Raw genomic sequence first — 26,461 nt, forward strand, 5'->3', positions numbered from 1 at the left:
TTTCAAGCTTAGGAATAGTATTTTTACTCCTTGGTTGTTTTTTTGTTTTAAATAAGAGACTTATATTCTTCCATGCAATGTTGATGGACAGGTTGACTGATGAGGATGCAGGAGTGTCCATGGTTCACAGATGACAATGTGATCTGTAGGGAGTCAGTGAAAGAAATCCTGGAGAAGTGGAGGTATGCACTGGAGAAAAAAAAGGAATGGCAGTCAAAATAAGCAACATAACTGTAATGAGAGTAAAAAGCTATTAAATATAAATTCAACACTTTTAATCCGCTTCCGATATCATGTCTGCTTCATTTGCTGTGAAATCTCAAGGAAACAAGCTTTCCAATTAATCATCCAATTCATATTTTCTTCTTCTTCTGGAGTTCAGGTATAACAGTAAAAACACTCCGCAGTTTCATTGTTCATTATTCATATAAAACACAACTATTATAGGTATTACGAATTGATTTTTAATGTAGTGAACATATTTATAATTGTAACCTGAGTAAATTACACTGGGGTGCAAACTGACTTACGTCTACTTCCTGTAAGTACATTTAAGGCTAGCTTATTATTTAACCTTTGCAAATGATATTAAATTCTTATCAAATGTAGTTGTTGCTATAGTATTATTACACTTTAACCACCTACAGCAACATGCTGCTAACATATTCATGCATCAACCATGAAAATTGAAAACACCAGTTTCTGTAAAATCATTATGCATTGAATGCTTTCACTTTTAATTTGTTCTACAGGCTACGCTTTGTTTATCCGTAGTTTCTCCTGAATATATTTTGCACATTTGAAAGAAGGGCTTTTACTTAATAATGGAACATTTTTACGCTGTGGTATTGCGACTTCAAGTGGAGAGCATTACTACTTCTCCCACCCTTTGATCAACCACGGTATCAAATAAAGGTCATGCTGCTCCTCCTGCTGAAGTGAGCTATTCTGTATGTCGGCCTATACTCAACTGTATCTTACATTAATAAAAAATAAACGAAGAATATCTAGTTTTTCTAAATAACTCCAACGTGTTCACTCTGCCTTGTACGCACGTGTATTGAGCTTGACAGATAATCATCTCTATCTCATGATCCATCATTGTGAGTATAGTTGGCTATCTGCAAGGACTCGATTCATATAATAACTACATAACAAACAATTCAATCTGAGAGGTATTATTAATCCCAACAATGCAAAGCCGTGACAGATGCTTCCCTTCAGTCATGTATTTAATGAGATCTCAGATGGCCAATTGCGTCTCAAAACTGTCTGAAAAAAAAGGGGAAAATATGAGAATGCAAACGATGGTGGTGTCTGCGCGACAGACTGCTCAGTGATGGCCAGCATCTCAGCAGAAATCATCCCTCAGATACTTCATCTTCGACAGAACATCCCCCGAGAGGAGCAAACATGACTAACAAGCAAGGAACCATCTGTTGTAAACACTGAGCAAAACAGACCCGACTGCCACAAAGCAACTTTAACGCACCTACATGCCAAAGTGCCCCTGCGAACGTGAATATATTGCAGTCAGTGTTCTGATAATGAGTCAGCGCTGACCGTTGGCAAGGTCGAATCTCTGTGATCATTTGAAATTATAATGATGAGCAAAACTGTTCTAATTCTGGTCTTTCCAAAGTAATATGTTTGTGCATGGTGGTTACAGCATTAACGCTGAAAAATCAAGGACATCCAAGTCGACCACAGTAAAGCCTCAAAGATCAAAACAGTTTGGTCTTACTGTAAGATTTGCTAAGCTGCTCCCTGATGTTAAGTAGTGCTGACAAAGCAAATATACACTGATTTGTCTTCTAAACGTCTCCTGAACTATAAAAGCTAAAAATAATCATAAATCAACTCATTATTTTATGGTCTTTGATGTTTCCCAGTCGCATGTCAGAGCTACCTGCCTTCCTTATACCTATGTAAAGACAGCAACACCTCCCTCACATTGAACGTACCAGTTTGTATTTATCAGAGATCACAAAGGGGAAATGTGCACTGTGCATGAGACTGTTAAAGCTTGCATGCATTCTGACGCCCTCATACACACAAACACACACACACACAAAAACACACAACACAGCCTGAGAGGAAATACGGGGCAGCTGATTCCGTGTGAGCTAATTCATTCAGTCACTGTATGTCCCCAATCAAAGGCTGGTCCCCACAGGCCAGTGCAGCATCTGCATGTGCCCCCATTGCTCTATCTGCCTGGCTTTCATGTTGCTCTCAAGGGACTCAGACATTTTCTCAGCCTGTCAAGTTTGTCCTGTTTAATTTGTGCTACACATTTTACCACAAGAAAGAAAGAAAAGCACAGAAAAGAGAATTATTAAAATAGTTCTCAACCAAGTTCAAAAGCCTGAAAAAGGAAAAAAGAATCCCTAACCATACCCTTATCACTTTCCTTTCATGTGGTCCAACCCTCAGAGTGGACAGAGATTACAGGGATAACACATTAAATTTAGAGGGAAGTATTTTTTCTGTGCTGAGACGCTTTATTTGGACATTAAAATGAATGAGAAATCAATTTACAAGACCTTAAGCGCACCATGTCCTTGGCTTTCTACATCAGTTTGGTGGAAACCGTATGCAATTAATTTATTTCCATATGCCAATGTGAAAATAATAAGTGTGAGTAATCCTCAGGGAGATTTAGACCAAGTGCAAGGGGACGGCTGTAATCTTATAATCCTCTGTAATGTTCTAATGGTCTCTCTAAGCTTATCTACACTAAACTAACTTTCCCAGAGGTATGCAAACACAGATACAGATGGACCAAAAGAAGTAATGTGACTAATGCTCCCTGTGTAACTCAACAATCTCTTCTGCCGAGCTTTATAATAAAATCTGTGATCCCAGTAAAATAAAATCATATTGTGTCATTGCAGAAGTTACCTATGAACGTGTTTTTAGACCTTTGTCTAAGATCAAATAAATAAAAACTTTCAAAAATAAAATATCTGATTGTAAAACATACAATACTCTATATAAAAATAATAAATAATAGTAGTCCAGGGTTTGACAAGGTAAAAATTTCCATCCACAGCAAACATAATATCAAAGGTTTTAAAGATAATGCTGCATCCATCATGCTGCAGCATCCTATTGTCCGGAAAACGCTGCAGCTGAAGCGGGTGGTGACCGGAGCGGCTGCAGGAACTCAGAGGTGAAGACGGCCTCAGCATACTCCTCCACGACATCCTGAAACTCTGCTGCCACGTCAGCCAGAGCCTCCGACAGCAACTCGTCAGCCAAGCTGTGAGAGGATAAGAGGTGCAGATGTTAGAAAACATGGTTATTTTCCTTAAATCATATATAACCTGTATAAAAAAAAAAAAAAAGTCTTCTAAAATTTGAAAATGTATACGCTTCAATTTGGTAGAATTCATTTGTGGCATCAAAACAAATCACATATGACAATGGTATTTATGTTGCTGCTGCTCCTGCTATTTTCGGTCTTCTCACAAGATTTTAGGCTAGAAATTTTGAAAGACATGCAAAATAAAAAGGTCAGTGGGCCTGAAAACAATGGCAAATGCAAATCACTTGAAACATGTCCTTTGAAATTATAACCACTGCGCACAAAGTAAATGTAAATCATCAGTCTTGCGTCATTATCTTCAAAAATGCAGAAGGTCAAATTAAAGCTGATTTCTCTGAACAAATGTGGTATCTGTTTTTTTAAGAGGTGCACATGCAAAACTTAGTTTAAAAACATAAAACAGAGCAAAATAACTCTGAAGCCTCGTGAACTGTGTGCAGCACCAAGCTAAATTTCAGTGTTTGATCATTATCTGGGTCAGCACACACACACACACACACGCACACACACAGGCAGAGACTGAGGCAGGGACATAGAGGATGAGGGAAAATGGGAAACACTTTCTTTTTTTTTTTTTTTTTTTTTTCTAAATGACATCAGAAACAGCAGTATGCGACATTACGTGATGGCAGAGCTTCAGTTCATCCTTTGTCATTTTTTTTTTTTTTTTTTTTTTTAATAAATAGGACAGGGGGAATGAATGAGAGAAAGAGGGGGAGAGAAAGAAAGAAAACCAAAGGGGAGAAGAGACGGTGAGAAGGGGGGGGGAAGAGAGAGAGAGAAAAAAAAAAAGAACTCCTGGGTCACCTGTATAGAGAAAAAAAAAAAACAAACAAACAAAAAAAACAAACAGAGGAGAAAGCAAACAACAAAGAGCAACATAATAATAGAGAAAACAAAGCACCATCACAATAAACTAGCTAGTCATAGATATCAATATTTACTAAATAATAAACGATATTGTGCAGCACGCAAGATAGACAGCGCACAGTGTGCTTTGAGGTAGCAGCCAAGAAAGCTTTAGTCCGCGTCTGTGAATACCCATGTGTGCATACCTGTGTGGATCAGCATGCTTGCATTCCAAAGGTTTCTCCATGTAATGATCTGCTAGGGAGTGTGGGGGGGCCACAGCCCCGTCCTCCAGGGTGTGAAGCGGGTATGGAGGAGATCAAAACTCCAGACATCCAGAGGCCCCCAGAACACAAGAGACCATGGAAGACCAACAGAGGGGCAGCCGCGCCACTGTTCCAGTAACAGCTGAGGAGAGTCCCAGATGAGGGCTCGCCCAGCAGCCGCGGAGCAGAAGTCAGGGGGAGTTGCAGTGACGCGCCCGTGAGCTCCGCCGGCCCCCAGCTGTGCCTGAGTGACCGAGCCCCAGGCCGAGAGGCCGGGGGCACCCCACCTCCAAAGGGGCCCGAGCGAGCCCCAGGCCCCAGGCCCCGACAAGCGGCCGCCAAGGAGTGAGCCGGTGTGTACCCGGACGCCCACCCCCAGACACAAAGAACCACCAACACACCGACACCTGAGGGAGTCCGCCACCGGCAGGGGAAGTGGTGGTGGGTGGAGATAGGCCTCCAAACCTTGGAGGGCCTGAGGTGTCCCCAGAGAGGTGGCGTCTGATACCCAACCTGACATATAGACACAGACATACAGGCACACACAGACACAAACATCCATTCCCACCCTCATGCTCTCATATGCACTCACTCCACACTCAACCAACGTGGAGACAGACATAAAGAGACGCTGTACACACAATCACACTCCCCAAGCGTACTCTACAAACCGGGTCTAGGTACCCTTGCCCCTGGAGGGGGGAATTGCACCCAGACCCAGGTGGTGTTACCCTTTTCCCTGCGGTGGGGAGAGGCAGACCACCCCGACTCCGCAGCAGCAGGGAGGCCCCACACCCCAGACCGCAGTCGGACGGCCAACTCCTCCTACTAGCCCTCCCGCTCCAGCAGGCCGCAGAGAATGGGGGTGGGAGAAGACTCCAAACCTCCCTCCACCCGCTCATTGTAGTGTTGATGCATATGTGTTCTAAGGTGCAATTAAAACCCAGGAGGGCATGGAGCTACCTGCCAAGGAGCAGCAGGTAAGCGCATAGTCCCTCCTGCTAGCCCTCAATGACTAAGTGTATTTAAAATTGAGAGGTGGGCAACGACGTCAGGGGTGAGGTATACACCCTGATGGTAATTTGGACTCCGTGTATCATGCCCACCCCCAAGATCCTATATGTATGTGTAATGAGAGTGTGAATAATGTGAATGTCTAAGTTGTGGGATAAAATTGAGGCAGAGGCAGCCAGAAGGGGACGGGGGGGGTGGGGGGGGGGGGGGTAGCCTCCTCTGCACCCTGGTGACATACCCCCACTCCAAGGCCCTGCATGTGTGGGTGGTTGTGGAGGAGCGGGAAGAGGGAGGCAGCTGGAGATGGGGAGGGAAGGAAGGGAGGGGCAGGTAACCCCTCCCTGGGGCCAGCTCCCCCGCTGACCCCAGTAGGCACTCCCACCCTCCGCGACCCGCCAGGGAAGGGGAAACACTTTCACATATCCACTGAAATGTCAGTGCAACAAAACTATCAGAGTAATTGTGCGTTTTTGAACTCCCTGTTCCTCTAAAGGGTCATGACAAGAACACTTTGCTCACAGCACCATATAGCGAGAGAAATCCAGAGAAGAATGTGCCGCTGTGGTTTGGGAACAGGCATTATAAAATATCATTAACATCAATATACAAGGAACCGTGCTTGCCCTTCTGAATTACTCCAAGTTATCTTTATATTTAACACACCAGTGACTGCACAGTGTACCGTTTATGCTAATGTATGAAAATCAAAATAAAAAAGCAGATTTATACAAAGTGAACTAGGATCCTAGGACCCTACCACTAAGTTTTATTTACATGCATAAAGAAATTCAAATAGCTGTTTTGGCAGTGCTGACATCTTTCTATCTTGCAATCAGTCTGTTAGCAGACAGAATGAATGAGATCCTCCAGGTGGTAAGGCTCCACAGCAGCACAGGGCTGCTCATTACCATCTCATCACACAGAAAGCTTTCTGCGCTGTGTCAGAGCAGCAGGGGTCATACTAGTCTATACGTATGCCTTCTCCGTCTCCAAAAACACTGAGATAATTGGATGGTTTCTCACGCAATATCTTGTTGTTGTTTTTTCTAAGTACAGATTCATGTCTTAAAAACTTTGGCTTTTTGATGTGAAACTGATAATGAGCCAGTGACACAGTCAGCCAGATGCCATGGGTGGGACTGGACAGTTTTTCAGATCTAAACTTAAGAAAGACAGTTTATCGAGCTGTTTGGTATCCCAAACAGCTTTCAGAAGTTTAGAACTCATATATTAAACGCATAAGTTCAATATGTTCACAATGATGGCACGAAGCCAGCGTTGCACCAGCAGCGGCCTGTCAAGTATCTAAGTTTGTGAGTGGGAGAGAAGACCGGCGGCGAACAACAGAGGCGCACTATGCAAACCATAAACTCTGCATGATCCTCTCTGAGTGAGCGCCTCCTGCTGTGCACAGTGTCCGTCAATCGCATCCAGGGACAAAATAAATAACAGAAAGGACAGATCTGCTTCAGCGTGGTTCTAGTTACAAACACTAAGCATGTCATATCATTAATGTGTAGGACAACTTAAAAAAACTCATATTTCACTCTGAAACTGCTGCAGCGTTGAAGAGACTCATTCATAGCAAATAGTTATATTAGGTGGAAAATGTCATTGTTTGAGGGCGTTCTAGATGAAACTGAACACTGAAAAAGGTCCTGCTGAGAGCTAATGCCCCTTAATAAAGATATACATGAACACTTAATGTGCATTTAGAAGGATAACTTATTCTGAGAGAGGAAGCTGTAACTTCACAACCAGTGTTTATGTCTGTCATCATCGGACACTGGTGCAGGACAGAAATCAACCAACATCCATAATGCAATCCTTGTTGTTGCCTGTGTGGTGGCCAAGGAAGGTAACTTCATAATTTGTGTCAAAGGAAGCAGAAACACAGTAAAGCACGCACAACAGGATCTCCTGCTCTCCATCAGTCTTATAGCAAATGAATCAGCCATCGCTGCGTTCACAATTTCAATTCACTGATTGTGTTGGAAATGACTGTAAAGAGGTCAGAATGTTAGGCCATGGCAAATAAAAATCTAACTGGGCAGCACTGCTACTTTGTCTCTCATGTTGGACCGAGCACAGACTGACTTACTCTCACATCCTATGGTACAAAGTGACATAGCAGAAGGGCCAGCAATAGCAGATTAGCATGCTAACACAGAAGGAGATGAGTGCAACACAAGACATAATGTCCAGCTATCTATTTTCTTAACAGCATGTCCAATTCAGGGTCGCGGGAGGGCTGGAGGCTATCCCGGCTGTCACAGTACAAATGCTGGGGTACACCCTAGACAGTTTGCTAGTCTACTGCAGGGCTAACACAGAGAGAAACACAAACATAGCTGTAGATGTGAGCATGCAGTATTTTACAACCAATTAATCAATCACTAATTAACCTAACATGCATGTCTTTGGGCAGCAAACGGAGTATCTAGAAATAACCCAAGCAGGCACAGGGAATACCCACACAGAAAGGACCCAGATGGTCAGTGAATTTGAACTCTGGACTCTCTTGCTGTGAAAAAACAAGGCTAACCACTGCACTGTGCCATCCAATATACAAAGCAAAGGTAGCACTAGTGGAGATCTATGCACACATGTAATGTCACAGGTGTTAAATGTAAATGTTTCAAGCTGTTTTTCTCCTATACTGCCATGTTACATATTTACCTTTAAGCTTAAGCTAAACACAAAACAAGAAGGCTCGAGCGGTTGAGGGAGCTTATAAAAATCTTTATCTATAGCACTGTATTGAGATCCCTCCCCAGACCATACAAGCCCCACTCACACCTTGACCCATGTGACCATAATGACTCATGTGATGTTAGGATGGAGCAGCGAATTGACACTTTGGCTCACGTGACTCTAATCACTCACATAATGACAAGGTGGGTCAGTGACTCTCACCTTCAGTGGGACAACCCCACTAAGAGGTAAATTCCTGAGACTCCCTATCAGCTTTTATAACTGAAAAAGCCTCTTGGATGAAAGGTGAAACATCTTTAAAAATCTAAAAATACAACTGCAGTTGTCTTAAACTCAAGCACTTTAGACTATCACGATGACTGAGACAGATCATAACTGCAATGCATACTTCAAACACTGGTGGCAATCAGCCAGTGCAAACAAAATTCCCTGATCATGTTTATGCACATGTCTCATTAGCTTAAGTCATTATTAAAACAATCAGTTTTCTACCCGTCTGCAACGGCCCAGGGGTCGAAGCTGCCCACAGCCTCATGAGCCACAGCGCGCAGGTAAGCCTCATAGTCTTCCCGGTACTGCCGAATGCCTCTCAGCATGCTGCCTGGCACTGAGATAACAGGCGCCTTGCTTCCCTCCAGAGGGCCAGGGAACATGGTGTTGTTTGCAGGATGCTGCTCATCTTGGGATGCCTCCTCTGTCAGGCTGTTCTCACACAGGAAGCTGCGAATGTGGAAAAACAAGACGATGCTCAGAAGGTGAGACCATGAAACATATTTTTTCAATATCTCAAAATTGTATTTTCAGTTCAATTCAGTTTTATATCATTTTAAAGGCACTTTAGGGCAGGTAAAAAGCTCATAATATTATAGAAAGAGTGAGAATCCCATTGAGAAAGCAACACGATGAGAAGATGACCTCTAAGAGATGTTTATGTGGAGAAAAGGTAACTGCAGTAGAACACAAACTGAGGGTGTAGATGATGAATTTAGGAGAGGTGTCAGAGTGCAAGCAGCTCTCTTGCTTGCCCCTTGCTCAGAATGAGCAGGGGCTCAGCTGGGCATCGCCGTGGTCTGGCTTTATAATCCTCTCTGCTTTGACAAATCAGCCTGGCTCTTGCAATGGCGCTCACTGTGCTATATTTAGTGTTGCAGCAGCTCCAAAGCAAAGTGCCTCTCTATTGTGCTCCCTGGGCCTCAGCTAAACTTGTTTCAGTGTTGACTATTCGGGCTGCAACCCATGGGGTGGCCATAAATATCAAAGTGCCAGCACAGCGAACCATGCTTCCAGTCTGAAATGGGTCGATTTACTGTTTGACAGGAAAAACAACAATTCTGTACCCTGCAAACTCGCTTATTTTTAAAGTCGCAATGGCTCCCACGCTTCTGAAAAGAAAATAGACTAGCCTGTGTTTTCTGTGAATGAAAACCATTCAGATACTTTGGCACAAAAGACCATCTGCAAAGCAAGATTGGTCTTGCATAACAATCTGTGAAAAGGTGATATGAGTGCTGAGAAAAAGATTTGCAAATTAAATATCACGACAAATTCTTAGTAATAGTTTGTTACTCTATTGTGCCGTATGAAATTTACTCGAAACTGAATGAGACATCCATGATGAACCTTCATTTCATTAATCTGTGCTTTCACAACTCTGTGTACCTTTCTGTTTGGCTAGTGCATACAAGTACCAAAATGCTGAAACACTAACAAAACATCCTCTATCCATCACGTTGTAGCACCTGCAACTTGGCCTGCACACCGGATTTACACAAACCCAAACAAGCGCGATCACCTCAGGTTTGTCTTCTCATTTCTCAACAAAAGCTAAAGCCACGCAGAGCCTGGCAAAGATGGGACCTGGCACAGGACGGTGCCATATGTGATATATCAAAAGGGATGCAAGCTGGGCTGAAGCTGAGTCAGATAAAACCACAAGTGGCTGAGAGATAGTAAGGGGGTGATTCAAGCGAGGCTCAATGAAGCCTCAGTGACAGCGGGGAAGATCAGTGTGGAAAGAAACAGGTGGAGGATACTGGGGGGGAAAAAAAAAAAAAAAACAACAGAAACCCTCAATATTCCAAAAAGAAAATCCTCTTTTATAATATTGCACTGGACTGATTTAAATGTGGGTGCAGAACTTAGAAGACATCACAACTAAAAATCCACCAGGTTACAAAGTGACGACATACAGGAGGGGACAACTGTAGCCACAGAGGAAAAAGGTGGGAGAGAGCAGTGTGAAATAAATAAATAAAATAAATGCACGGTTTTTAATTTTTCTGAGTGAGCTTCTTATCTTTTTATTGATTTGCTTGACTAGCTGATGGAGCTGTAGGGGGGATGGGGGAGACTGAGGTTTGGGCTCCTCACCATGGATACATAAATCTTATCTGCTGCTCTGCTGATGTGTTAAAAGATTGTCTCCGTGGTTGTTTGACAGCGCTCGCACAGGCACCTGAACAAAGACACCCAAGGTAAGAAGCGCGTGCTGTTTTGGAAAGAGTATTTAGCGTGACAAAGGCAGCGTTACGCCTGGTTAGAGTCAGTGGAAGTGTTAAAACCCTCTGGGCTCTCCTGTCATTACTAAGTAACCCCGACTATAGTCAGCATAGATTAAAAGAAAAGAACAGAGTAGCAGCACTCACTAAATATAAAACTATTTTATTCTTTCAGTTAGTATTCTTTTGAAAACTCCCGATCAATTCTCACCTTCCTTGGCTCAGTGCTTACAGAAAACCAGCTTACTTAATACAAAAATCAGGAAACCGATAACCGATACCATGTGACAATGTCCCTCTTAGCTATAAAACAGTAGCACCTAAGAAGCCTCCATTGATAGTCACACTGAGAAAATTATGCAGCTTTATTTCCGTGGCATGTTTTTTTCCCCCATGGTGTGTATAAATATGTGTGTGAGGCACAAAATGACGAGCATGTCGCCTGATGTGTCTCTCAGGACTGAAAAATGTGGGCTGTAAACAACAACTCAGGGCTGAGACAACACACATGATGAGCTCTTTGCTCATTTTCCCGTTCCCAAATTAAACCTCACCATTCTGCTACACTGAACACCAGGACAGTCAACACTGACAGAGGATTAACACAATCCCACATCAGCACGAAAAACAAACCACATTTTTAACCACAGGTTTCGATCCGAGGGCTGCGGAAGCAACAGGAAAGAGCTGCAGTTGTGAAAAGCTGCTTATCAAAATAACTTTCCTAAATGTCTGGAAAATGATGCTCCTTAGAGAGCAACCAGTGGGATGACCTGCTGCTCTCTGGCATCAGTTTTAGAATTACCATTATTTCTCAAGACCTGATCATTTTGGTGAGAGAGGTGAACTATTTGGCAGTTGTAGTTGTGATTATTATACAAAGGGCTGCTGCGCACACAATCTGACATAACCTAAAGTTATAAAGCAACAACAGTTAAATTTAGCGTATAGACTGCAACAACATAAGGCGAGGCTTTTTAACTTACAGAGCATCCTTGGTGGTTTGCTTCCGCATTAGCTTTTCATCCCTTCATCTGCGCTGGTATGTGTTGCACTATGTGACACCAGGGCCTCTTTATCCTTCAGCACAGGTAGCCAAAGCATCTCCCTTACAGCTCAGTTCATTTTACGAAGCAACTCTGTGTCCCCCAAAGACAGCTCTGTAAAACAATGTGCCTAATAAACACAATTTCTCTCCCCATCTCACTCCAAACGACTCCCTACTTCCAACTTTATTACTTCTAAGGGGGACAAAGCACTGTGAAAAAAGAGACGCTGTAGGTGGACAACAAGTTCCTTCTTGCACTTTAGAAAGAAACCAAACAAACAATCTGTCAGTGTCTTGCAGGGAGGTTTATTCTTTCGCAAGTTAGATAGTGCAGTAGTCATGGAGTAAGTGCTGAACAGGCTGGGTCATGCTTCATTTAGAGAATAGAGAATGGGGACAATATATAGAATCCTTTTTTCATATGCAAATGAGTACAATTACTACATTACAAGCAACCTCAGAGCCTAAAAATACTACGCATACAAGAGCTAATGGCACGACCACCATCAGTCTCATCTAGTCCAATAAAGGCAGTAAGACAAGTTGACGAGCATCTTATGGTTAAAAAAAAAAAAAAAAAGAAAGAAAAAGGATTCTGTGATGGCATGTGTGACTCAGCAGACAGCGAAGCTACCCACCCTCTGTGCTGCTGAATTTCTCTGTCAACCTCACTGATTTCACTAAGAGACTAAATCGATCTGTGTACCAACAGAAACCAGCTGCATTTTTCTCTAAGCATGACCAAGAAATTTCAAATGCTTTCAAACAAAAAAAACAAGTAAATACAGATAAAACATGCCTTGCAAAAAGCTGAAATACTGAGCCGATTAATTATTCACTGATATCTATGTGAATTTAAATTTAATTCAATTATCACCAACTGTTTTGTTATGGTACAATCGTCCCTTTTTCTGAATACACAGCACAACCGAATTACTATTTATCTTGTGATAATAACTCAAGGGGCTCAATACACACAATCACCTTGTGTGTTCTTTTATTCATAAGCATTCTAGTCAACTTGTTTACTAAGATTAGTACTTGCTTTCAAATCAAAGTGTTTTTCTATTGATCCATGTCAAAAAAAAAAATCAAAAACAAAAAAACAAACACCAATCACATCCACTGTGATTTAATGTGTCAACCAAAACAAAACACATAAAGGTCCAGTGGGCTGCCAGCACTTGTTAGAGGAGCTGTAATTCAGACTGAGGATGAAAGTGCTGCAGACGGGTCTGTTCTGAGCTACAGTGATTCAAGGTGTTTCAGAACAAATGAGCTAGCAGTTATCAAATGACTGTCCCCGTTAAGAAGCTGGAAGGCTTGATGCCTCTAAAATGAACAGCTAATTTAAAAAAAAGACACCTCTTAAAAAAGCACCTGTGTTATGTTTGCCAGAGAACAGAGTTATTGCTTGATAGATGCATTAAGAACAGTTAAGCAAAGTGGCTCTTAAGGCAAAGTTTCCATCAAGTGAAGTGAACCCGAGGCAGATGAAGACTGACAGACTTTAATTTGCTAATGTTTGCAGCTTGAATTTGTTAAAAGTATCCTGCTGGCTTGTCTGTGTCAACAACTTCTAGTCCCTTCCAGTCTCTTTTCTCTTTCCTTCCAAGTTCCTCGTTAATTTAAGCAGTATAGCAGCTGCAGCTAAAGCCCTGGGCAGTGGAGGGTCTCCCTGTGGAGTCTGCTGCCAGAGTCAGGAATAGAGTCTGCCCTGGGTACAGTAGCCACCAAGTGAGTTTTGCAGGATGAGTAAGGACTCCCAGTGGAACAGTGATTACAGGGCACACACGTCATGTGGAAAAAGACTAAATGTGTATAGCTGGGAAAAAAAGAACATTAACCACTTCCTTGTCATTGAGTCTAGAGGTGCAATTAAACCAGCACTGAATTACTTCCTGTGGAAGATGCCGTTTGTTTCTCTTCATTACAGCATCAGCAACTAAAGCAAGTCATTAAAGGTAATTTGATATGTAATTTGTCTCATAAGATTTCATTAAAAGTCACCTGATACTTTCCAAGTAATTAAAATCCACCATTTACATATTTGCATTTGTTAAAAAAAGGGAGTATATCATAATTTTGTGCAATCAGGAGCATTGAGCTGAGCTATGATGACCAATAATTGAGGCTAAGACCTATAATTTCAGCTCAAATGATTGGAAAGGGAGTTAAATAGGTCAAACCTTAATACTGGGCTCCAGTTAATATTCTGAGAACACTCCAAAATTTCCCTGCTGACTTTTCAAGACGAATTAAACAGCAATGAATGGAAGCCATCAGCTAAAGATGAGACATAGAAATGACTTGTGCAGTAAAGGGGAAAAGACAGAGAAACCCACCCAGTCATGACAGGTTTCTCAAGGACAATATCCGCTGCAGAGGTCTGCTTCAGCACTGGATTTGTGAGCCTAATTGGCTGAGGAGAGGCTGGCCTGGAGCTGGGGGGATGGGACTGGGATCCTGAGAAGAAGAGAGAGAAAGCAAAAGAAGGGAGAAATGTTAAGAGGGATGGGTGGAGCAAGGAGCAGACAGATAGAAAGACAAAAGGACAACAGCATACATCTGGCCTTTTCAGTTGTAGCACTGTCTCCACCTACAGGAAAGGTCTGTGAAATAACTTTCTAGGTTTTGCACTTGCAGATAACATTTTTTGTTTAAGTGCAGAAATCGTCTGTTTTTGGCTTTTTTTTTTTTTTTTTTTTTTTACCTGCTGGTCCTGGTTGTTTCAAGTAAAGAGGGTCTGAATAGGTGATAGAAGCAAACCGTCTCCTCACTTCTTCCTGATCCCGCTGTCAGAGACACAGAGAACCAGATTCTATAAACACAGCATCCTACTGACAAAGAGCCTTGTCAAACAAATTGAACGGTGTAATCAAGTCTGGAAAATGCATCAGTATTCAGACGCAGACCACAGCTGTCATAACAGCTCATTATAAACACTAAACCAGTAACCAGTGACCTTTCAAATTCCATAGTGACCTTTCACTGGTGGGTCCCTCTCACCTGTATCTCCTCCATACGAAGCAGCATACTCTCCAGGGTTGGGGCCTGCAGCATGTCCTGGGCCATGCCCTGCAGCTGTCTGTCTGTCCTAACTGTCCACGCCACCCGGGCGGTGTCCTCTAACAAATCGTCCAGCAGCTCTTCACTCAGCTGCTCAGCACTTTCTTCTGCCTGTAAATGGTGTTAAGGTTCAAAATTGAGGAGGGAGAGTACAAACCACCCATGGTCCAGAAGCTCTTGGTCAAACAATGATTTTAATGACTACACACGTGTGGGAAGACAACTCTGTACGCAGACAGCAATTGAGCTTCGACTTAATCAAAGCATGAACAGATATTTTATAGCATCAGGGTTTGATTTACTGACGCCCCTTCATGCGTCACAGATACATTTTATACATAGATCAGATCAACACCACAATGACTTTTAACCCAGAAGATCATCTTCTATTTTCATGGCTGGTACTTTCCGTTCTTGTCTTAAAGTGAATTGTTCCTCTTTCTTACCGAGACATGACTAATCTCTCCTCTAAATAAATCTAACTCATGTGTGTGTGTATGTTGACCTCACATGCTCTTTGTGTCACCTCTTCACCTACTAACTGTCTGTGTCTCGTCCTCAAATGCTCTTTCTCAATTCACCTGTTGCACTTCTGACCTTTCACCAGACCAGAGGCTCACTGAGACTATATGTATGTCTTCTACTAAATAAATGTTTTAACCAAGAACCTCTACTAAAACCTTAATATAAAATGACCTGATATAAGTGTTTTGTAAGCATGTACTGCAATTCCTTCTATGGCTCCAAGTCACTTGCACAATAGATTGTCCGGACATCGCGCCGAACAAAGCTTCCAACCCCCAATTAATTGACCGAGCTCCAACTCTTTAATAAGCACAGATATGCATTGTGTATAAAATAGTCATAACTGCACCTGAAATACAAGGTCAACATAATAACTGTATGCATAACATCTTAAGGCCTTCTTAAAGCTATCTGTTACATTGTTAAAGCCTCGTCTTAGCCTGCTGCTCAAAATAACTTTCACTTCTGCAAAACTCTCCAAGCCTGTTTCCTGTCCTGTTACTTTTAGCCTTTCTGAAAGACACACTGTTTAAACCTCTAAACGCAATATAAACTCCAGATTATATTATTAATGCAATGGTAATGATGACAATTATTTAACAATAGCAGTAAAATAATTTCCCTGCTCCACACTTAGTGTGGAGCAGGGAAATTATAATTACAAAAAAAAATAAATACAAGTGTTGTGAGTTTAGCTGCACAGTTTTTAAATCATTGCCATGATAAACTTAAATGTCAAATCTCCTGTAGTGAAGCTCACCCTCTCTGCGGCCTGTTCAGGCACTCGACTCCTCAGTGGAGAGTTCATTCTGTTGTTCCTGGACTCACCAATTTGCTGAAGGCACAATAAAAATCTCAGTTTATTTTACGAGGCAAATCTGAAGCCAAACACACGCATACACACAAACTTAGATTTATTTAATCATTCACATGCAACAACTGTCACCCTTGTCTTTAGGAGGTTTATAAAAGGAAGAAATTCTGGCACTAGCTGGACAGCAGATAAGTCCTCCTACCTGGGCTTCATCCAGAAGGGGCTGAATTCTCTCTCTGGCCTTCTGCTCAGCTCTCTCAGCCCACTGAGTTGGCGAGACAACTTCAGACCTGTGAACCAAAACACACCCACACTGCAAGCTGTCACAGAAGTTCTGAAGCTGAGCTGCTTTAACTTAAAGACACAAAATTTAAAAAAAAAAAAAAGTATTTACATAAAGTATAGTTAAAAATATATTTGGAATTTTAGCCCACCTTGGGTTCAGAATTAATTAAAAGATTGAATTTCTCTGATTAAGAAACAAAAAACTTTCTGCCAAGCTTTTAAAATAACTATCCGTTTGAGTCGAATAAAACATTCTCATTACTGGAAATGCATGAGAGAATTAATTAATCATCACTATCAATCATTATCATTGACAGCTAAATGTATTCACACACAACAGAAATAGTCATCAGGCTCAGTGTTTTTTAAATTATTCACATTAATCTGTAATTATAATAGGCATATAAGGTCAAAACTGTCAAACTCTTTGCTGGCATTATATTGAATGGTTACGTTCACTGTTGAAACCAATTTAAAAAAAAGCCATAAAGGCTGACATGCCAGTTAAGAGTTTCACCAGCTGAGAGCAGCTGGAAGCATAAAAGACTCACTAAGTGTGACATAAGCATTTTATTCAAAATACAGCCTGTTGATTGTATTGATGTCTATTGTGTCCAACTTATCACCTGTAAACAAGTGAAGCAGTTTAGTGCTTTTACTTGTCACAGTGGCAGGAGGAAAAAAAAAATCAGATATAGTGACTCGTTATACATCTAATTTAAACACTTTAACACTTTTCTGCAGCTTTCTTTAGCTTTAAAACAGAAACAAACAAACAAACAAACAAACAAACAAACAAACAAAAAGAACCTGCCATGGGTATAACACACAGGCAAAACAGATCTGTAATAATGGTGAATTTTCATTCAATTTTCCATGTAACACACTATGTGCAAATTTGTTAATGTTACGTAACCCATAAAACTATAGAGGCTGCATGTGTTCTTAATTAACATTACATGTTTCCTGCAGTGGTATTCCCCTCTTGACAAGGTGAGTAAATAAAGAGCAGGCCTACACGTCTTTGTGACAGAGAACACAGTAGCGTTAACCCACACATTCACAGTAGTGTAATTAAGTGTTGACTTTGCTCTGTGCACATTGCGTTTTGTTGCCAGCCTTTTAAAGTTGGGCTCTCCAGTGACTAATTAACAAATACACAACGGTCTATAGGAACATATGCTCTCCTTGGTGCTGAATGGATGCGCTGCAATCACAGTCTGCATTATTTTCCACTCATTGTTTTGTTCTGTTGTCAGTAGATAATGTTGCCCATGTTGTAATTCCCAGAGTAAATGCTCCTTTGATTGTGAGCACAATGAACCGAGTGGGAAATGTTTTTCTTCTTAAACAGCATAAATGCCAAGTATTTACAAAGGTTAAAGGGCAAGTGCATATATCGCTATATATACACACACACTGTACTTACTTTTTTATGTCATTAATTAATCCCTTTTATTTCGGTCAGAGGGAGTTTGTTATTATCCCATAGTGTCTGCAGAGGTTGCAATTAGGGGGCACATGAAATTAAAAAGTTTTTTGGCTATATTAATATTCACCATGACTTTAAGCCTTCATTACCTTGGATCCAAATCTGCTAAAACAATAATTTTATTAGTACTGTACCTTAATCTCTGAATGCGTTCAGCCTCTTCTTTACTCAGCTGGTTCAGCTCTTGCAGTCTCTGCGCAGTCATCTTATCTAGCCAAGCTTTCCTGCATCACCCAGGCAATCATCAAATGAAGCAAAATGTAAGCTCAAAGAAGCTTTGCACATAAATAATTTATAATCCTCATCTTTAATCACGCTGATAGCCACTGATTAATAAGAAAGCACAACTGCAGTGATTAAGATTTGATTAAACGGAGACATATGTGGAACACTCAATCAATGAGGTGCTTATAAAACAGGCAAACTATTAATCACTCAAAAAGAGAAATGGCCTCAATCTAGCTGGCACCTAGATTAATTTATTGGAAAGAATTAACTTTGAATTAGAATCAGAGTATTGCCTCTGGCTCTCAGCAAGTGGGGTCTGACATAAAGGTTAGAAATGGCTCTCTGAATGTTCTCATTAATGTTCCTTTTTCCTAGATTCCACCCATGTGGCATTTTGCTATGACAGATAATCTAATGTGAGAAGCAGAAATGACACAGATTACAAGGTAATCTGAAAAAATATATTTATAATAAGTAGAAGCGATAAAAGCTGGGACAGGCAGATTTTTCGCCATCAGGCAAAAATTCCTAACTAAACTTCTGCATATTAGTTGGGCTCCATTATCAGGTTTTAAGAAAACCTAGCCAATTATATTAGATTCTGGCCAATCAGAGGTCCTTTCAGAGAGTCAAAAAGTGCAGATGCACATGCAGATCACTAGTGCATTTGCATCCCTAGAGAGAAGAAAGCCTGAGCCAGTGTTGGAAAATATTGCAGGAAAAGTTGACGGTCCCTCACTAGCAACAGCTGCCTCTGGCCTGCAACGCACCACAGTAACAGGAAAACAGACTTATCAAAACACATTTATATCTAATATTATGGTCACAGGTCCTGCTCATACGGGAGCCAAGTTTTTGCCTTTTTTCCACTATCACTGTAAGAACAGCCATGAAGGATGTGTAATTTATGGTTCAAAGCTTTGATTTTATATGTAACATCTCAGACTGTTATCATGAAAGCAAGAGTAATTAGGCCTTTTTCTAAACTAAACCAACCAGCTTACACATAGCTTCTGCAATGGGCACAAGACTGTGATCATCTGCAGGGAGCGAGCTTAGGACAGAGGAGAGCTGATGGAAGAGAGATTAACTTTCACATTTTATTTCCCTATTGTTCCCGATTACTGCCAACCCGTGTATTTAAAATAAGGTTAAAAAAAAAAAAAAAAAACTTTGGGAGGTAAGGTTCACCTTAATGCTTCATTCTGAGCTTCTTTCTTCCTTTGTGAGTTTAGGCCTGGCTCAGTTGCCAAACTACCTCCAGGCCTCTGCTTTGGAGGGTCTGGTGAGGATTTCACTGGAGAAAAGAGACAACGAGGCTCTGGTCTTCCCCTTTGTGGGGATCTGCTGATAGCAGAGAATGATGAATGGGTTAAAAAATGTAAACAGAAAGATGCTATATTACACAACTCAATGGAAAGCGAAAGAGCAATTTTTATTTTGAAACTTACATCTCTTATACTATATTTACCAAATTACTTTTTTTTTCTTCGGATTTTCCTTATAAGCAACTGTCATCAATGAAAAATGAAAAATTTGGTGCATATGGCATGTGCTGCACTTTACCAGTAACATTGAATACAATCTACAATCCTATAATGTATACAACCTCTTAGTCCATCAGATAATCTGATTATGCCTACTTGCATCCACAATTTGATTGAAATTCATAAAGAGATAATTGTGTAAAATGGTCTTTTTTTTGGGGGGGGGGGGTTGTCCACACATATTATTTCATACTAAATGTAAACTGTTACCTGGAGATCAGCGTTTCGGACATTAAAGCAGTACTTACATAATGACATTAATCATCGAGTGAGCCGAGGACTGCACAGAGAGATAACAGACTCACCGTTGTGGAGGAGGAGAGTGAGGAGATGTAGGTATCCAGGGCACAGAGTGCTCTTTTTGAGGGAGCTGGCTCACTCTGAGCCGAGAGGAGACTGTAGGCTGCTGGAAGCCTGTATCTTGCATCTGATTATGCTATAATAAAAATAGAAAATAAATATTTAATTATTAGTTTACATTAACCTCACATTGGTTACGTCTGATCAATGGTTTAAAAAAAAAAAAAAAAAAAAAAAAAAAAAATATATATATATATATATATATATATATATATATATATATATATATATATATATATATATATATATATATATATATATATATATATATATATATATATATATATATATATATATATATATATATATATATATATATATATATACATACACACACATTTTCACAGGGTATGATATCAAACAACAAATCATGTTGCTAATAACATGTTATTAAGCGTTCTCTGTGTCTTGTGAAATACTGAGTTCAGTACAAGCCCAGCACCTTTATTGTTTCAGCCGTTTTTCTCTGAGAGGGCAGCTCTTTTCTGCTGTTAGTATTGGTATGGGATCGTCTCTGCAGCTCCCTCTGCTGGACGAGGCTCTCCAGGCCAGACCGCAGCACCTCTCTTCGATTGAGGGGCTGTTGAGTAGTTTTGGGTTTCTGGGAGGCCATTCTCTTATCTGCTGACAAAAATAAAAAGTTAAACAATTTATTTGTTTTGATCTTAAGTTCAAACTAAATAAAAGTCAAAACCAAACAAGATTATTTATCCCTTTCAGTACAATTCAATTAAGTTGAACCCTGATGGGAGCAGACAACACCACCGATTACAGAATTTGCCTGCACTCTTGACAGCCAGGTGGATGTGTGGTTTAGGTTCAGGTTTCTAGGGAGATCTAGATTGCAGATGAGGCTCACTCTAGGTGTTTATATCATCACTGCCTCTCAGCCCAATAATACCCAGCAGGACTTAACTGCTCATATACTAAACAGCAGGGGACCAAATGCCAGAGTTCTGCACTTTAAATCTTGTTTTCCTATCACTTCCTGGCTCCCTGATCAATTTTAAGCCTGGGTACAGCAATTTACGCACAGTGGGAGGCCCCAAGAGAACCGCACAGAAGCCCTTGGAGGGCTTTTATATACATAGGAGAGCAAATGGTTTGTCCTTCGTCAGCAGGCCTCTATCAACAAGTAGGTCTTAAGTTGAAATGATAATCATTAAACAACACCCAGGAAGTCTGCATTAATAAATACACAAAGCTAGTAAACAGTGCTCACCATGGAGGCCTCTTCTGGGATTTTTTGCTTTGCAAGGACCTCGAGCAATTCCTTGCAGTTTGGGACGCCTGGGTGCAGTCGTAGGAGACTTGCTGCGATGAGGAGATTTCCTTTGCGGAAGGCATGCTTGAGCCTGCATCTTTATGAGCATCTCTTGTTTACTGAGAGCAGAATCCAAAGTCTATTAAAAATGAAGTGACAGCAAAGCCTGAGATTATTCACTCAATTCAAAAAATATATATTTTCCTAAAATAAGTTTTACTTTTAGACAAATTCCACTAAATATTGATTAATCCTGCAGCACAAGTCATCTATGTTTACAGTAATATCACAAATAAACAATGTAACAAAGAAAATAACATGTAATAAAAATATATGATGCATCTGGAAAAATCATATCATTTAGGCATATTAAAATCGTATTACTACTTCGATCTGTGACCTAGAAACAGTAGCAGATACAGAATCTGTTCTTGTAATGCTCTGCTAAACCTGCACTGCAGTTAGTTGGAATTCATGCATGAATATTTGCCTTTATTAAGTAAAATAAGAAAGTAGGTTTAAAGTCGGGACCAATACAATACTGCACTGGTTTGCCACATTGAGCTTCTTTCCGCTGATTGTTTTTGCATTGTCCAGGAGCCAAGTCTACACTAGGAAAACACACATCACTCTGTGAATACAGCGGTTACATCGTGATCCTTACCTCTAGTTTCTGCAGGATGTCAAGGGCAGTCTCAGGCACAGCTGAGCCCTGGTCCACTTCAACTTTAGCTGAGCACAAAGAGAGCTGGCGAATCAGCTGCCCCAGTTCTTTGGAATAAGGAGGCACTTTGCTGTGAGACAGATCAGAGAGTTGATGGATAAAAACCTGTAAAGCCCTCAGTGCCCCACGATGTGCAGCTGCAAGCCTGTTTATCGCCATGGACTGAAAGTAAAAGAGAATGCAAATAAATTAAGAACAGAAATGTCAACTTTTTTTTTTAAACAAAACTCCTTCATAAAAAAAATAAAATAAAAAATCAGACACGACTGATTTTACTCATTTAATTCAATTTTATTTATATAGTGCCAAATTACAACAGTCGCCTCAGGGCCCTCATAATGTAAGGTAAAGACCCTACAATAACAAATAAATAAAACAAATTTTAAAAAATTATAAAGATAGAACAATCAGATGCCGCCCCCTCCCTCGAGTAAGCACTTGGTGACAGTGGGAAGGAAAAACTCCCTCTTAACAATAAGAAACCTTCGGCAGAACCGAGCTCAGGAGGGGTGGCCATCTGCCGCGAGTGGCTGAGGCAGAGGGGAGAGCCATGAAGTCCAAAATGTGACTTTCTTCTCACCTTTTTAGCATCCCACATTTTCTGGCTTCGTAGTTTTTCTATATCCTCTTGTATCTCTTTTACCTGTTAAATAATGTGAGAGAACATTGTCTAGAGGAGCAGAGCAAAAGGAAATCCAGTGACAAACATTTAATGGCATTCAATAGAAATTTAAGTACCTGTTGCTGCAGAACATAAATAATACGAGCTGAGCGAGCTGCCTGTTTCTGTCTGCGTATCTCCAACTTGTTTTCCTCTTCAGGTTCTAATGACTCCTGTATTTTCTCCCCTGTTGTTTAAAAAACATTGTGCATTATTTATCAGCATCATGCATTAGTAGTGAAATCATAGGAAAAGTGTGATCATTGCAATGGGTTCCAAAATTATGATTACACTCCATGCATTTCAAGTTATAGGTGTCTTGTGGGCTACCTCTGTTAGCCAGCTCTTCCACTTTCTGAATATATAGTTCCAGTTCATTTTGCAGCCTGTGGATCTCGTGGCTTAAAGGTGCCTCTTTGTCTCCTTCTACCTGCCTAAGGCCAGGGTCTCTGGTTGGGGGTGAGCGGCTCATTCGAGGCATGGATGAAATAGGATGTTTCTGGGATGTGTGTCGTTTGGCTCCAGCTACAGTCACCTTCTCTTTTGGACTGGATGCTTTTGACATCATCTTACTTGGACTTGCTGCAAACTCCTATAAAGAGAGGAAATAAACTTCAGTTGCTAAACAGGCACAAACAATCAATTTCATATTATATAAACAAGAATGTTATTATAGACAAAAAGTAATTAAATTACCTGACGGAGTTCTACATCACTTGTTTCAAAGAGTGAGGCCTCCTGAGAAGGTTTGGCCGATAATTTTGTCAGCGATTCAAGGCGCCTTCGTCTTAGATCTCGCTTGGCCTGCTTAACAGCTGCCTGAAGCCTCTCCTCAGAGAGTGTGGTGAAGCTGAAAGAGCTTCTGGTGCTATCCACATTTTCCTTAACTTCTGATACAGGCAGCAGTCGCTCTATCACAATGGGGGCAGGCAGGCCGACATGTGTGGCACGGTTTCTAGTACTTGCAGGGACGGCGTCATTGAACAGCAGCTGTGGTGTGCAAGACAGAAGTCAGTTTTATCTGGTATAATCAGTCATTATGATTAGACACAATCAGATATATTTATCAATAACAGGTATTTAGGAAATGGTGTCATTGCATATAGTTGTGGTCAGAAGGATACATACAATCATTAGGGAACATGGAACCAGAATTACCAAGAGATTCATACGATAAAGTATACCATATCATATAAATGTCGTAGTAATTTGGGGCTTTTAATGATTTCTTTCAACAGATGAGCAGATGGAATAATAATAACATCCTCTTTGTGCGAAAGCTAGATTGTTGAAACTTGGATACAACTGGATGTTGAACAGGACCATGATCTCAAACACACATCAAACCTGATTTTACAAATGATAAAACAGGCTAACGTGAAGCTTTTCGAATGGTCTTCCCAAAGCAAACAAACAAAACAAACAAATAATGGAATGATATTTTGTAATGATTGTGAAGGCACATGTTTGAAATGTTTGAAATAAAAATGAACTGAACTGAACTGAAAGCTGTGACCTTAACCCTGATGAATATTTGCGGACTGTGTAGGCTCATGCCAGGAAACTAACCAATTTAAATTAACTCTACCAATTTTATCAAGAAGAGTGAACAATTATTTAGACAGAATAATGCCAGAGGCTTGGGGGTGTATGTATATATTTGAGCCTATATGTATAATATGTGTATTAGATGGCATTCAAATATTCAGAAAATGCGCCTAATTCTAGTGCGACCATCTCATGTCATTATATTAATGCTGCTATCCTGTATATATTGTACATACTATTGTTTGAGTACTTACAATTGTTTTTTTGTACTTTTTATATTTTACATTTATATTTATTATTGAAACTTGCACCAAGGGAGTGGCACTCCAATTTCGTTGTACTCTGTACAATGACAATAAAGGCTATTCTATTCTATTCTAATTCTAGTGCGACCATCTCCAGGTCTCACTACCATCTTGTAAACCTTCCTGTAAATCCTAATGAATGAAGCCTTAGCTTGATGCTAAAATGAAATGAATGAATGAATTTTATAGTACCATATCACCCCATTAGAGCACTTCGCTCTCGCACTGCAGGCTTAGTTGTTTTTCCCAGAGTATTTAAAAGTATTTAAAAGAAAAATGGGAGGGAGAGCCTTCGGTTTTCAGGCCCCTCTTCTATGGAACCAGCTTACAGTTTGGATTCGGAAGACAAACACTATCTCTACTTTTAAGATTAGGCTTAAAACTTTCTTTTTTGCTAAAGCATATAGGTAGGGCTGGATAACGTGACCCTGAATCCTCCCTCTGCAATAGGTGCAGGCTGCTGGAGGATTCCCATGATGCATTAAGCATTTCCTTTCAGTCACCTTTCTCACTCACCATGTGTCAACAGACCTCCCTGCATTGAATCACACTTGTTTTTAAATTTCTGTCTCTCTTACAGAGCATGTCTTTTGTCCGGTCTTCCTTCTCTCACCCCAACCGGTTGCAGCAGATGGCCGCCCCTCCCTGAGCCTGGTTCTGCTGGAGGTTTCGTCCTGTTAAAATGGAATTTTTCCTTCCCACTTTCACCAAAGCACTTGCTTATAGGGGGTCATATGATGGTTGGGGTTTTTCTCTGTATGTATTATTGTAGGGTCTACAATATAAAGCGCCTTGAGGCGACTGTTGTTGTGATTTGGCGCCTATAAATAAAACTGAATTGAATTGAAATTGAATCCAACTAAAAACAGTACATGAATCTCTGGTAAACTTCACTGAGGCGCGTTACTTTGACACCAAGCTATTTACAAACATTGTGATATGAACATAGTGATATGCTTCAAACTGAAGTCTTACAAAAATCTTAAAAATGAAGAGAGAAAGGGTATTATCACAAACGCTTCACTCGCGTCTCCACCTCTTTTTCATTACTTTGAATGGTTGATCCCGGGTATTTAAATGTCTCTACCTTCACTGCCTCTACTCCTTGTAGCGATAAATATTATGACTTTCAGGACTGTAATATTCAGATTTATTGTTGACATTGTGCTGCACTCTAGGACCAGCTGATCTCAATCAACCAGCTCCAGGTCTGTGTATGTATCACTAGTATGTGGTCTTAGCTTTTCCATTTCAAATTGTATATATGCAAAGATGAACTGCATATAATAAAGATAGATGAATATTATCAGACTTTCAGTGCTGTTTACCTTGGTGTGGGAGATCCCAGCCGTTAAACCGCTGCGGCTGTGAACATTTCTGGTTGATCCTAAAGCAACCCAGTCTCTCTCTTCGCTCCGCTTTCCTGAGAAAATCCCGGGACCACTTTGCAGGGATTGTGCAGTCATTACAGCGAAAAACAGTTGTCACTGTAGTAAACAATACTAAATGTTATGCTAATGGGAGCTAATTTTGCTAACATAAAGTTAATCCAATCCAGAAACTAAATTCAGGCACTTCGCCGTCGTTAATAATCAGTTCTTCCACTTTCTGTATATGAATTATAAGTCAGCTATACGCACCGAGTGGCTAATTGAAGCATAATTAAAATACAGGACCTCGTTAATCTCTTAAATTTTAAATTTAGCTTCTCAACAGTTTGAAACGGCGCCATGACAACAACACAACCCTAAAGACGGAAGTAGTTTTTTTTTTAACTACGGCTTGTCAAATAAGCCAAAAATCAACGCAAACGCTTTATAATGACGTGTGATAGAACAGGCATTCTCACTAAATATATCACATATGATATATCATATTTAAATACTGGAGAATAGTGTATAAATAAGAAAGAATATAT

At 40.6% G+C, this 26,461-nt stretch overlaps 1 protein-coding gene across 5 annotated transcripts; it reads right to left on the reverse strand.

Moving 5' to 3' along the window:
• kiaa0753 (KIAA0753 ortholog) lies at window positions 1-26,446 on the reverse strand. 5 transcript variants are annotated; one of them, XM_085430439.1, is made up of 18 exons: window positions 25,872-26,445; window positions 23,387-23,680; window positions 23,021-23,282; window positions 22,768-22,877; window positions 22,610-22,672; window positions 21,970-22,191; window positions 21,264-21,444; window positions 20,484-20,662; window positions 19,987-20,117; window positions 19,326-19,478; window positions 18,041-18,130; window positions 16,332-16,419; window positions 16,076-16,150; window positions 14,731-14,901; window positions 14,435-14,516; window positions 14,067-14,187; window positions 8,668-8,895; window positions 1-3,265 (listed from the first exon to the last, which is right to left on the reverse strand). In XM_085430439.1, exons 1-18 carry the CDS (start codon window positions 26,007-26,009, stop codon window positions 3,112-3,114), a joined length of 2,742 nt encoding a protein of 913 aa, XP_085286565.1. In that variant the 5' UTR covers window positions 26,010-26,445; the 3' UTR covers window positions 1-3,111. The 5 variants fall into 5 exon arrangements, with proteins under 5 accessions (XP_085286565.1, XP_085286563.1, XP_085286561.1 ...); XM_085430437.1 differs by having other exon boundaries at window positions 19,326-19,481; XM_085430435.1 differs by having other exon boundaries at window positions 20,484-20,665.
• Between the last annotated feature and the right edge of the window lie 15 nt (window positions 26,447-26,461).

The sequence above is a fragment of the Copadichromis virginalis genome, linkage group LG14, assembly GCF_057382275.1.
Source record: "Copadichromis virginalis isolate Kocher_CV1m ecotype Utaka linkage group LG14, C_Virginalis_male_GT1.1, whole genome shotgun sequence".
Lineage (NCBI taxonomy): Eukaryota > Metazoa > Chordata > Actinopteri > Cichliformes > Cichlidae > Copadichromis > Copadichromis virginalis.

Coding starts and splice junctions, on each gene's coding strand:
- kiaa0753 (XM_085430434.1), bottom strand. CDS start 26,009: ATGACTGCACAATCCCTGCAAAGTGGTCCCGGGATTTTCTCAGGAAAG. Junction 16,420..18,040: donor GAACGCATTCAGAGATTAAG/GTACAGTACTAA, acceptor TTTGGTTCACAG/GTCTGAAGTTGTCTCGCCAA. Junction 8,896..14,066: donor GAGAAACCTGTCATGACTGG/GTGGGTTTCTCT, acceptor CCACATTCGCAG/CTTCCTGTGTGAGAACAGCC.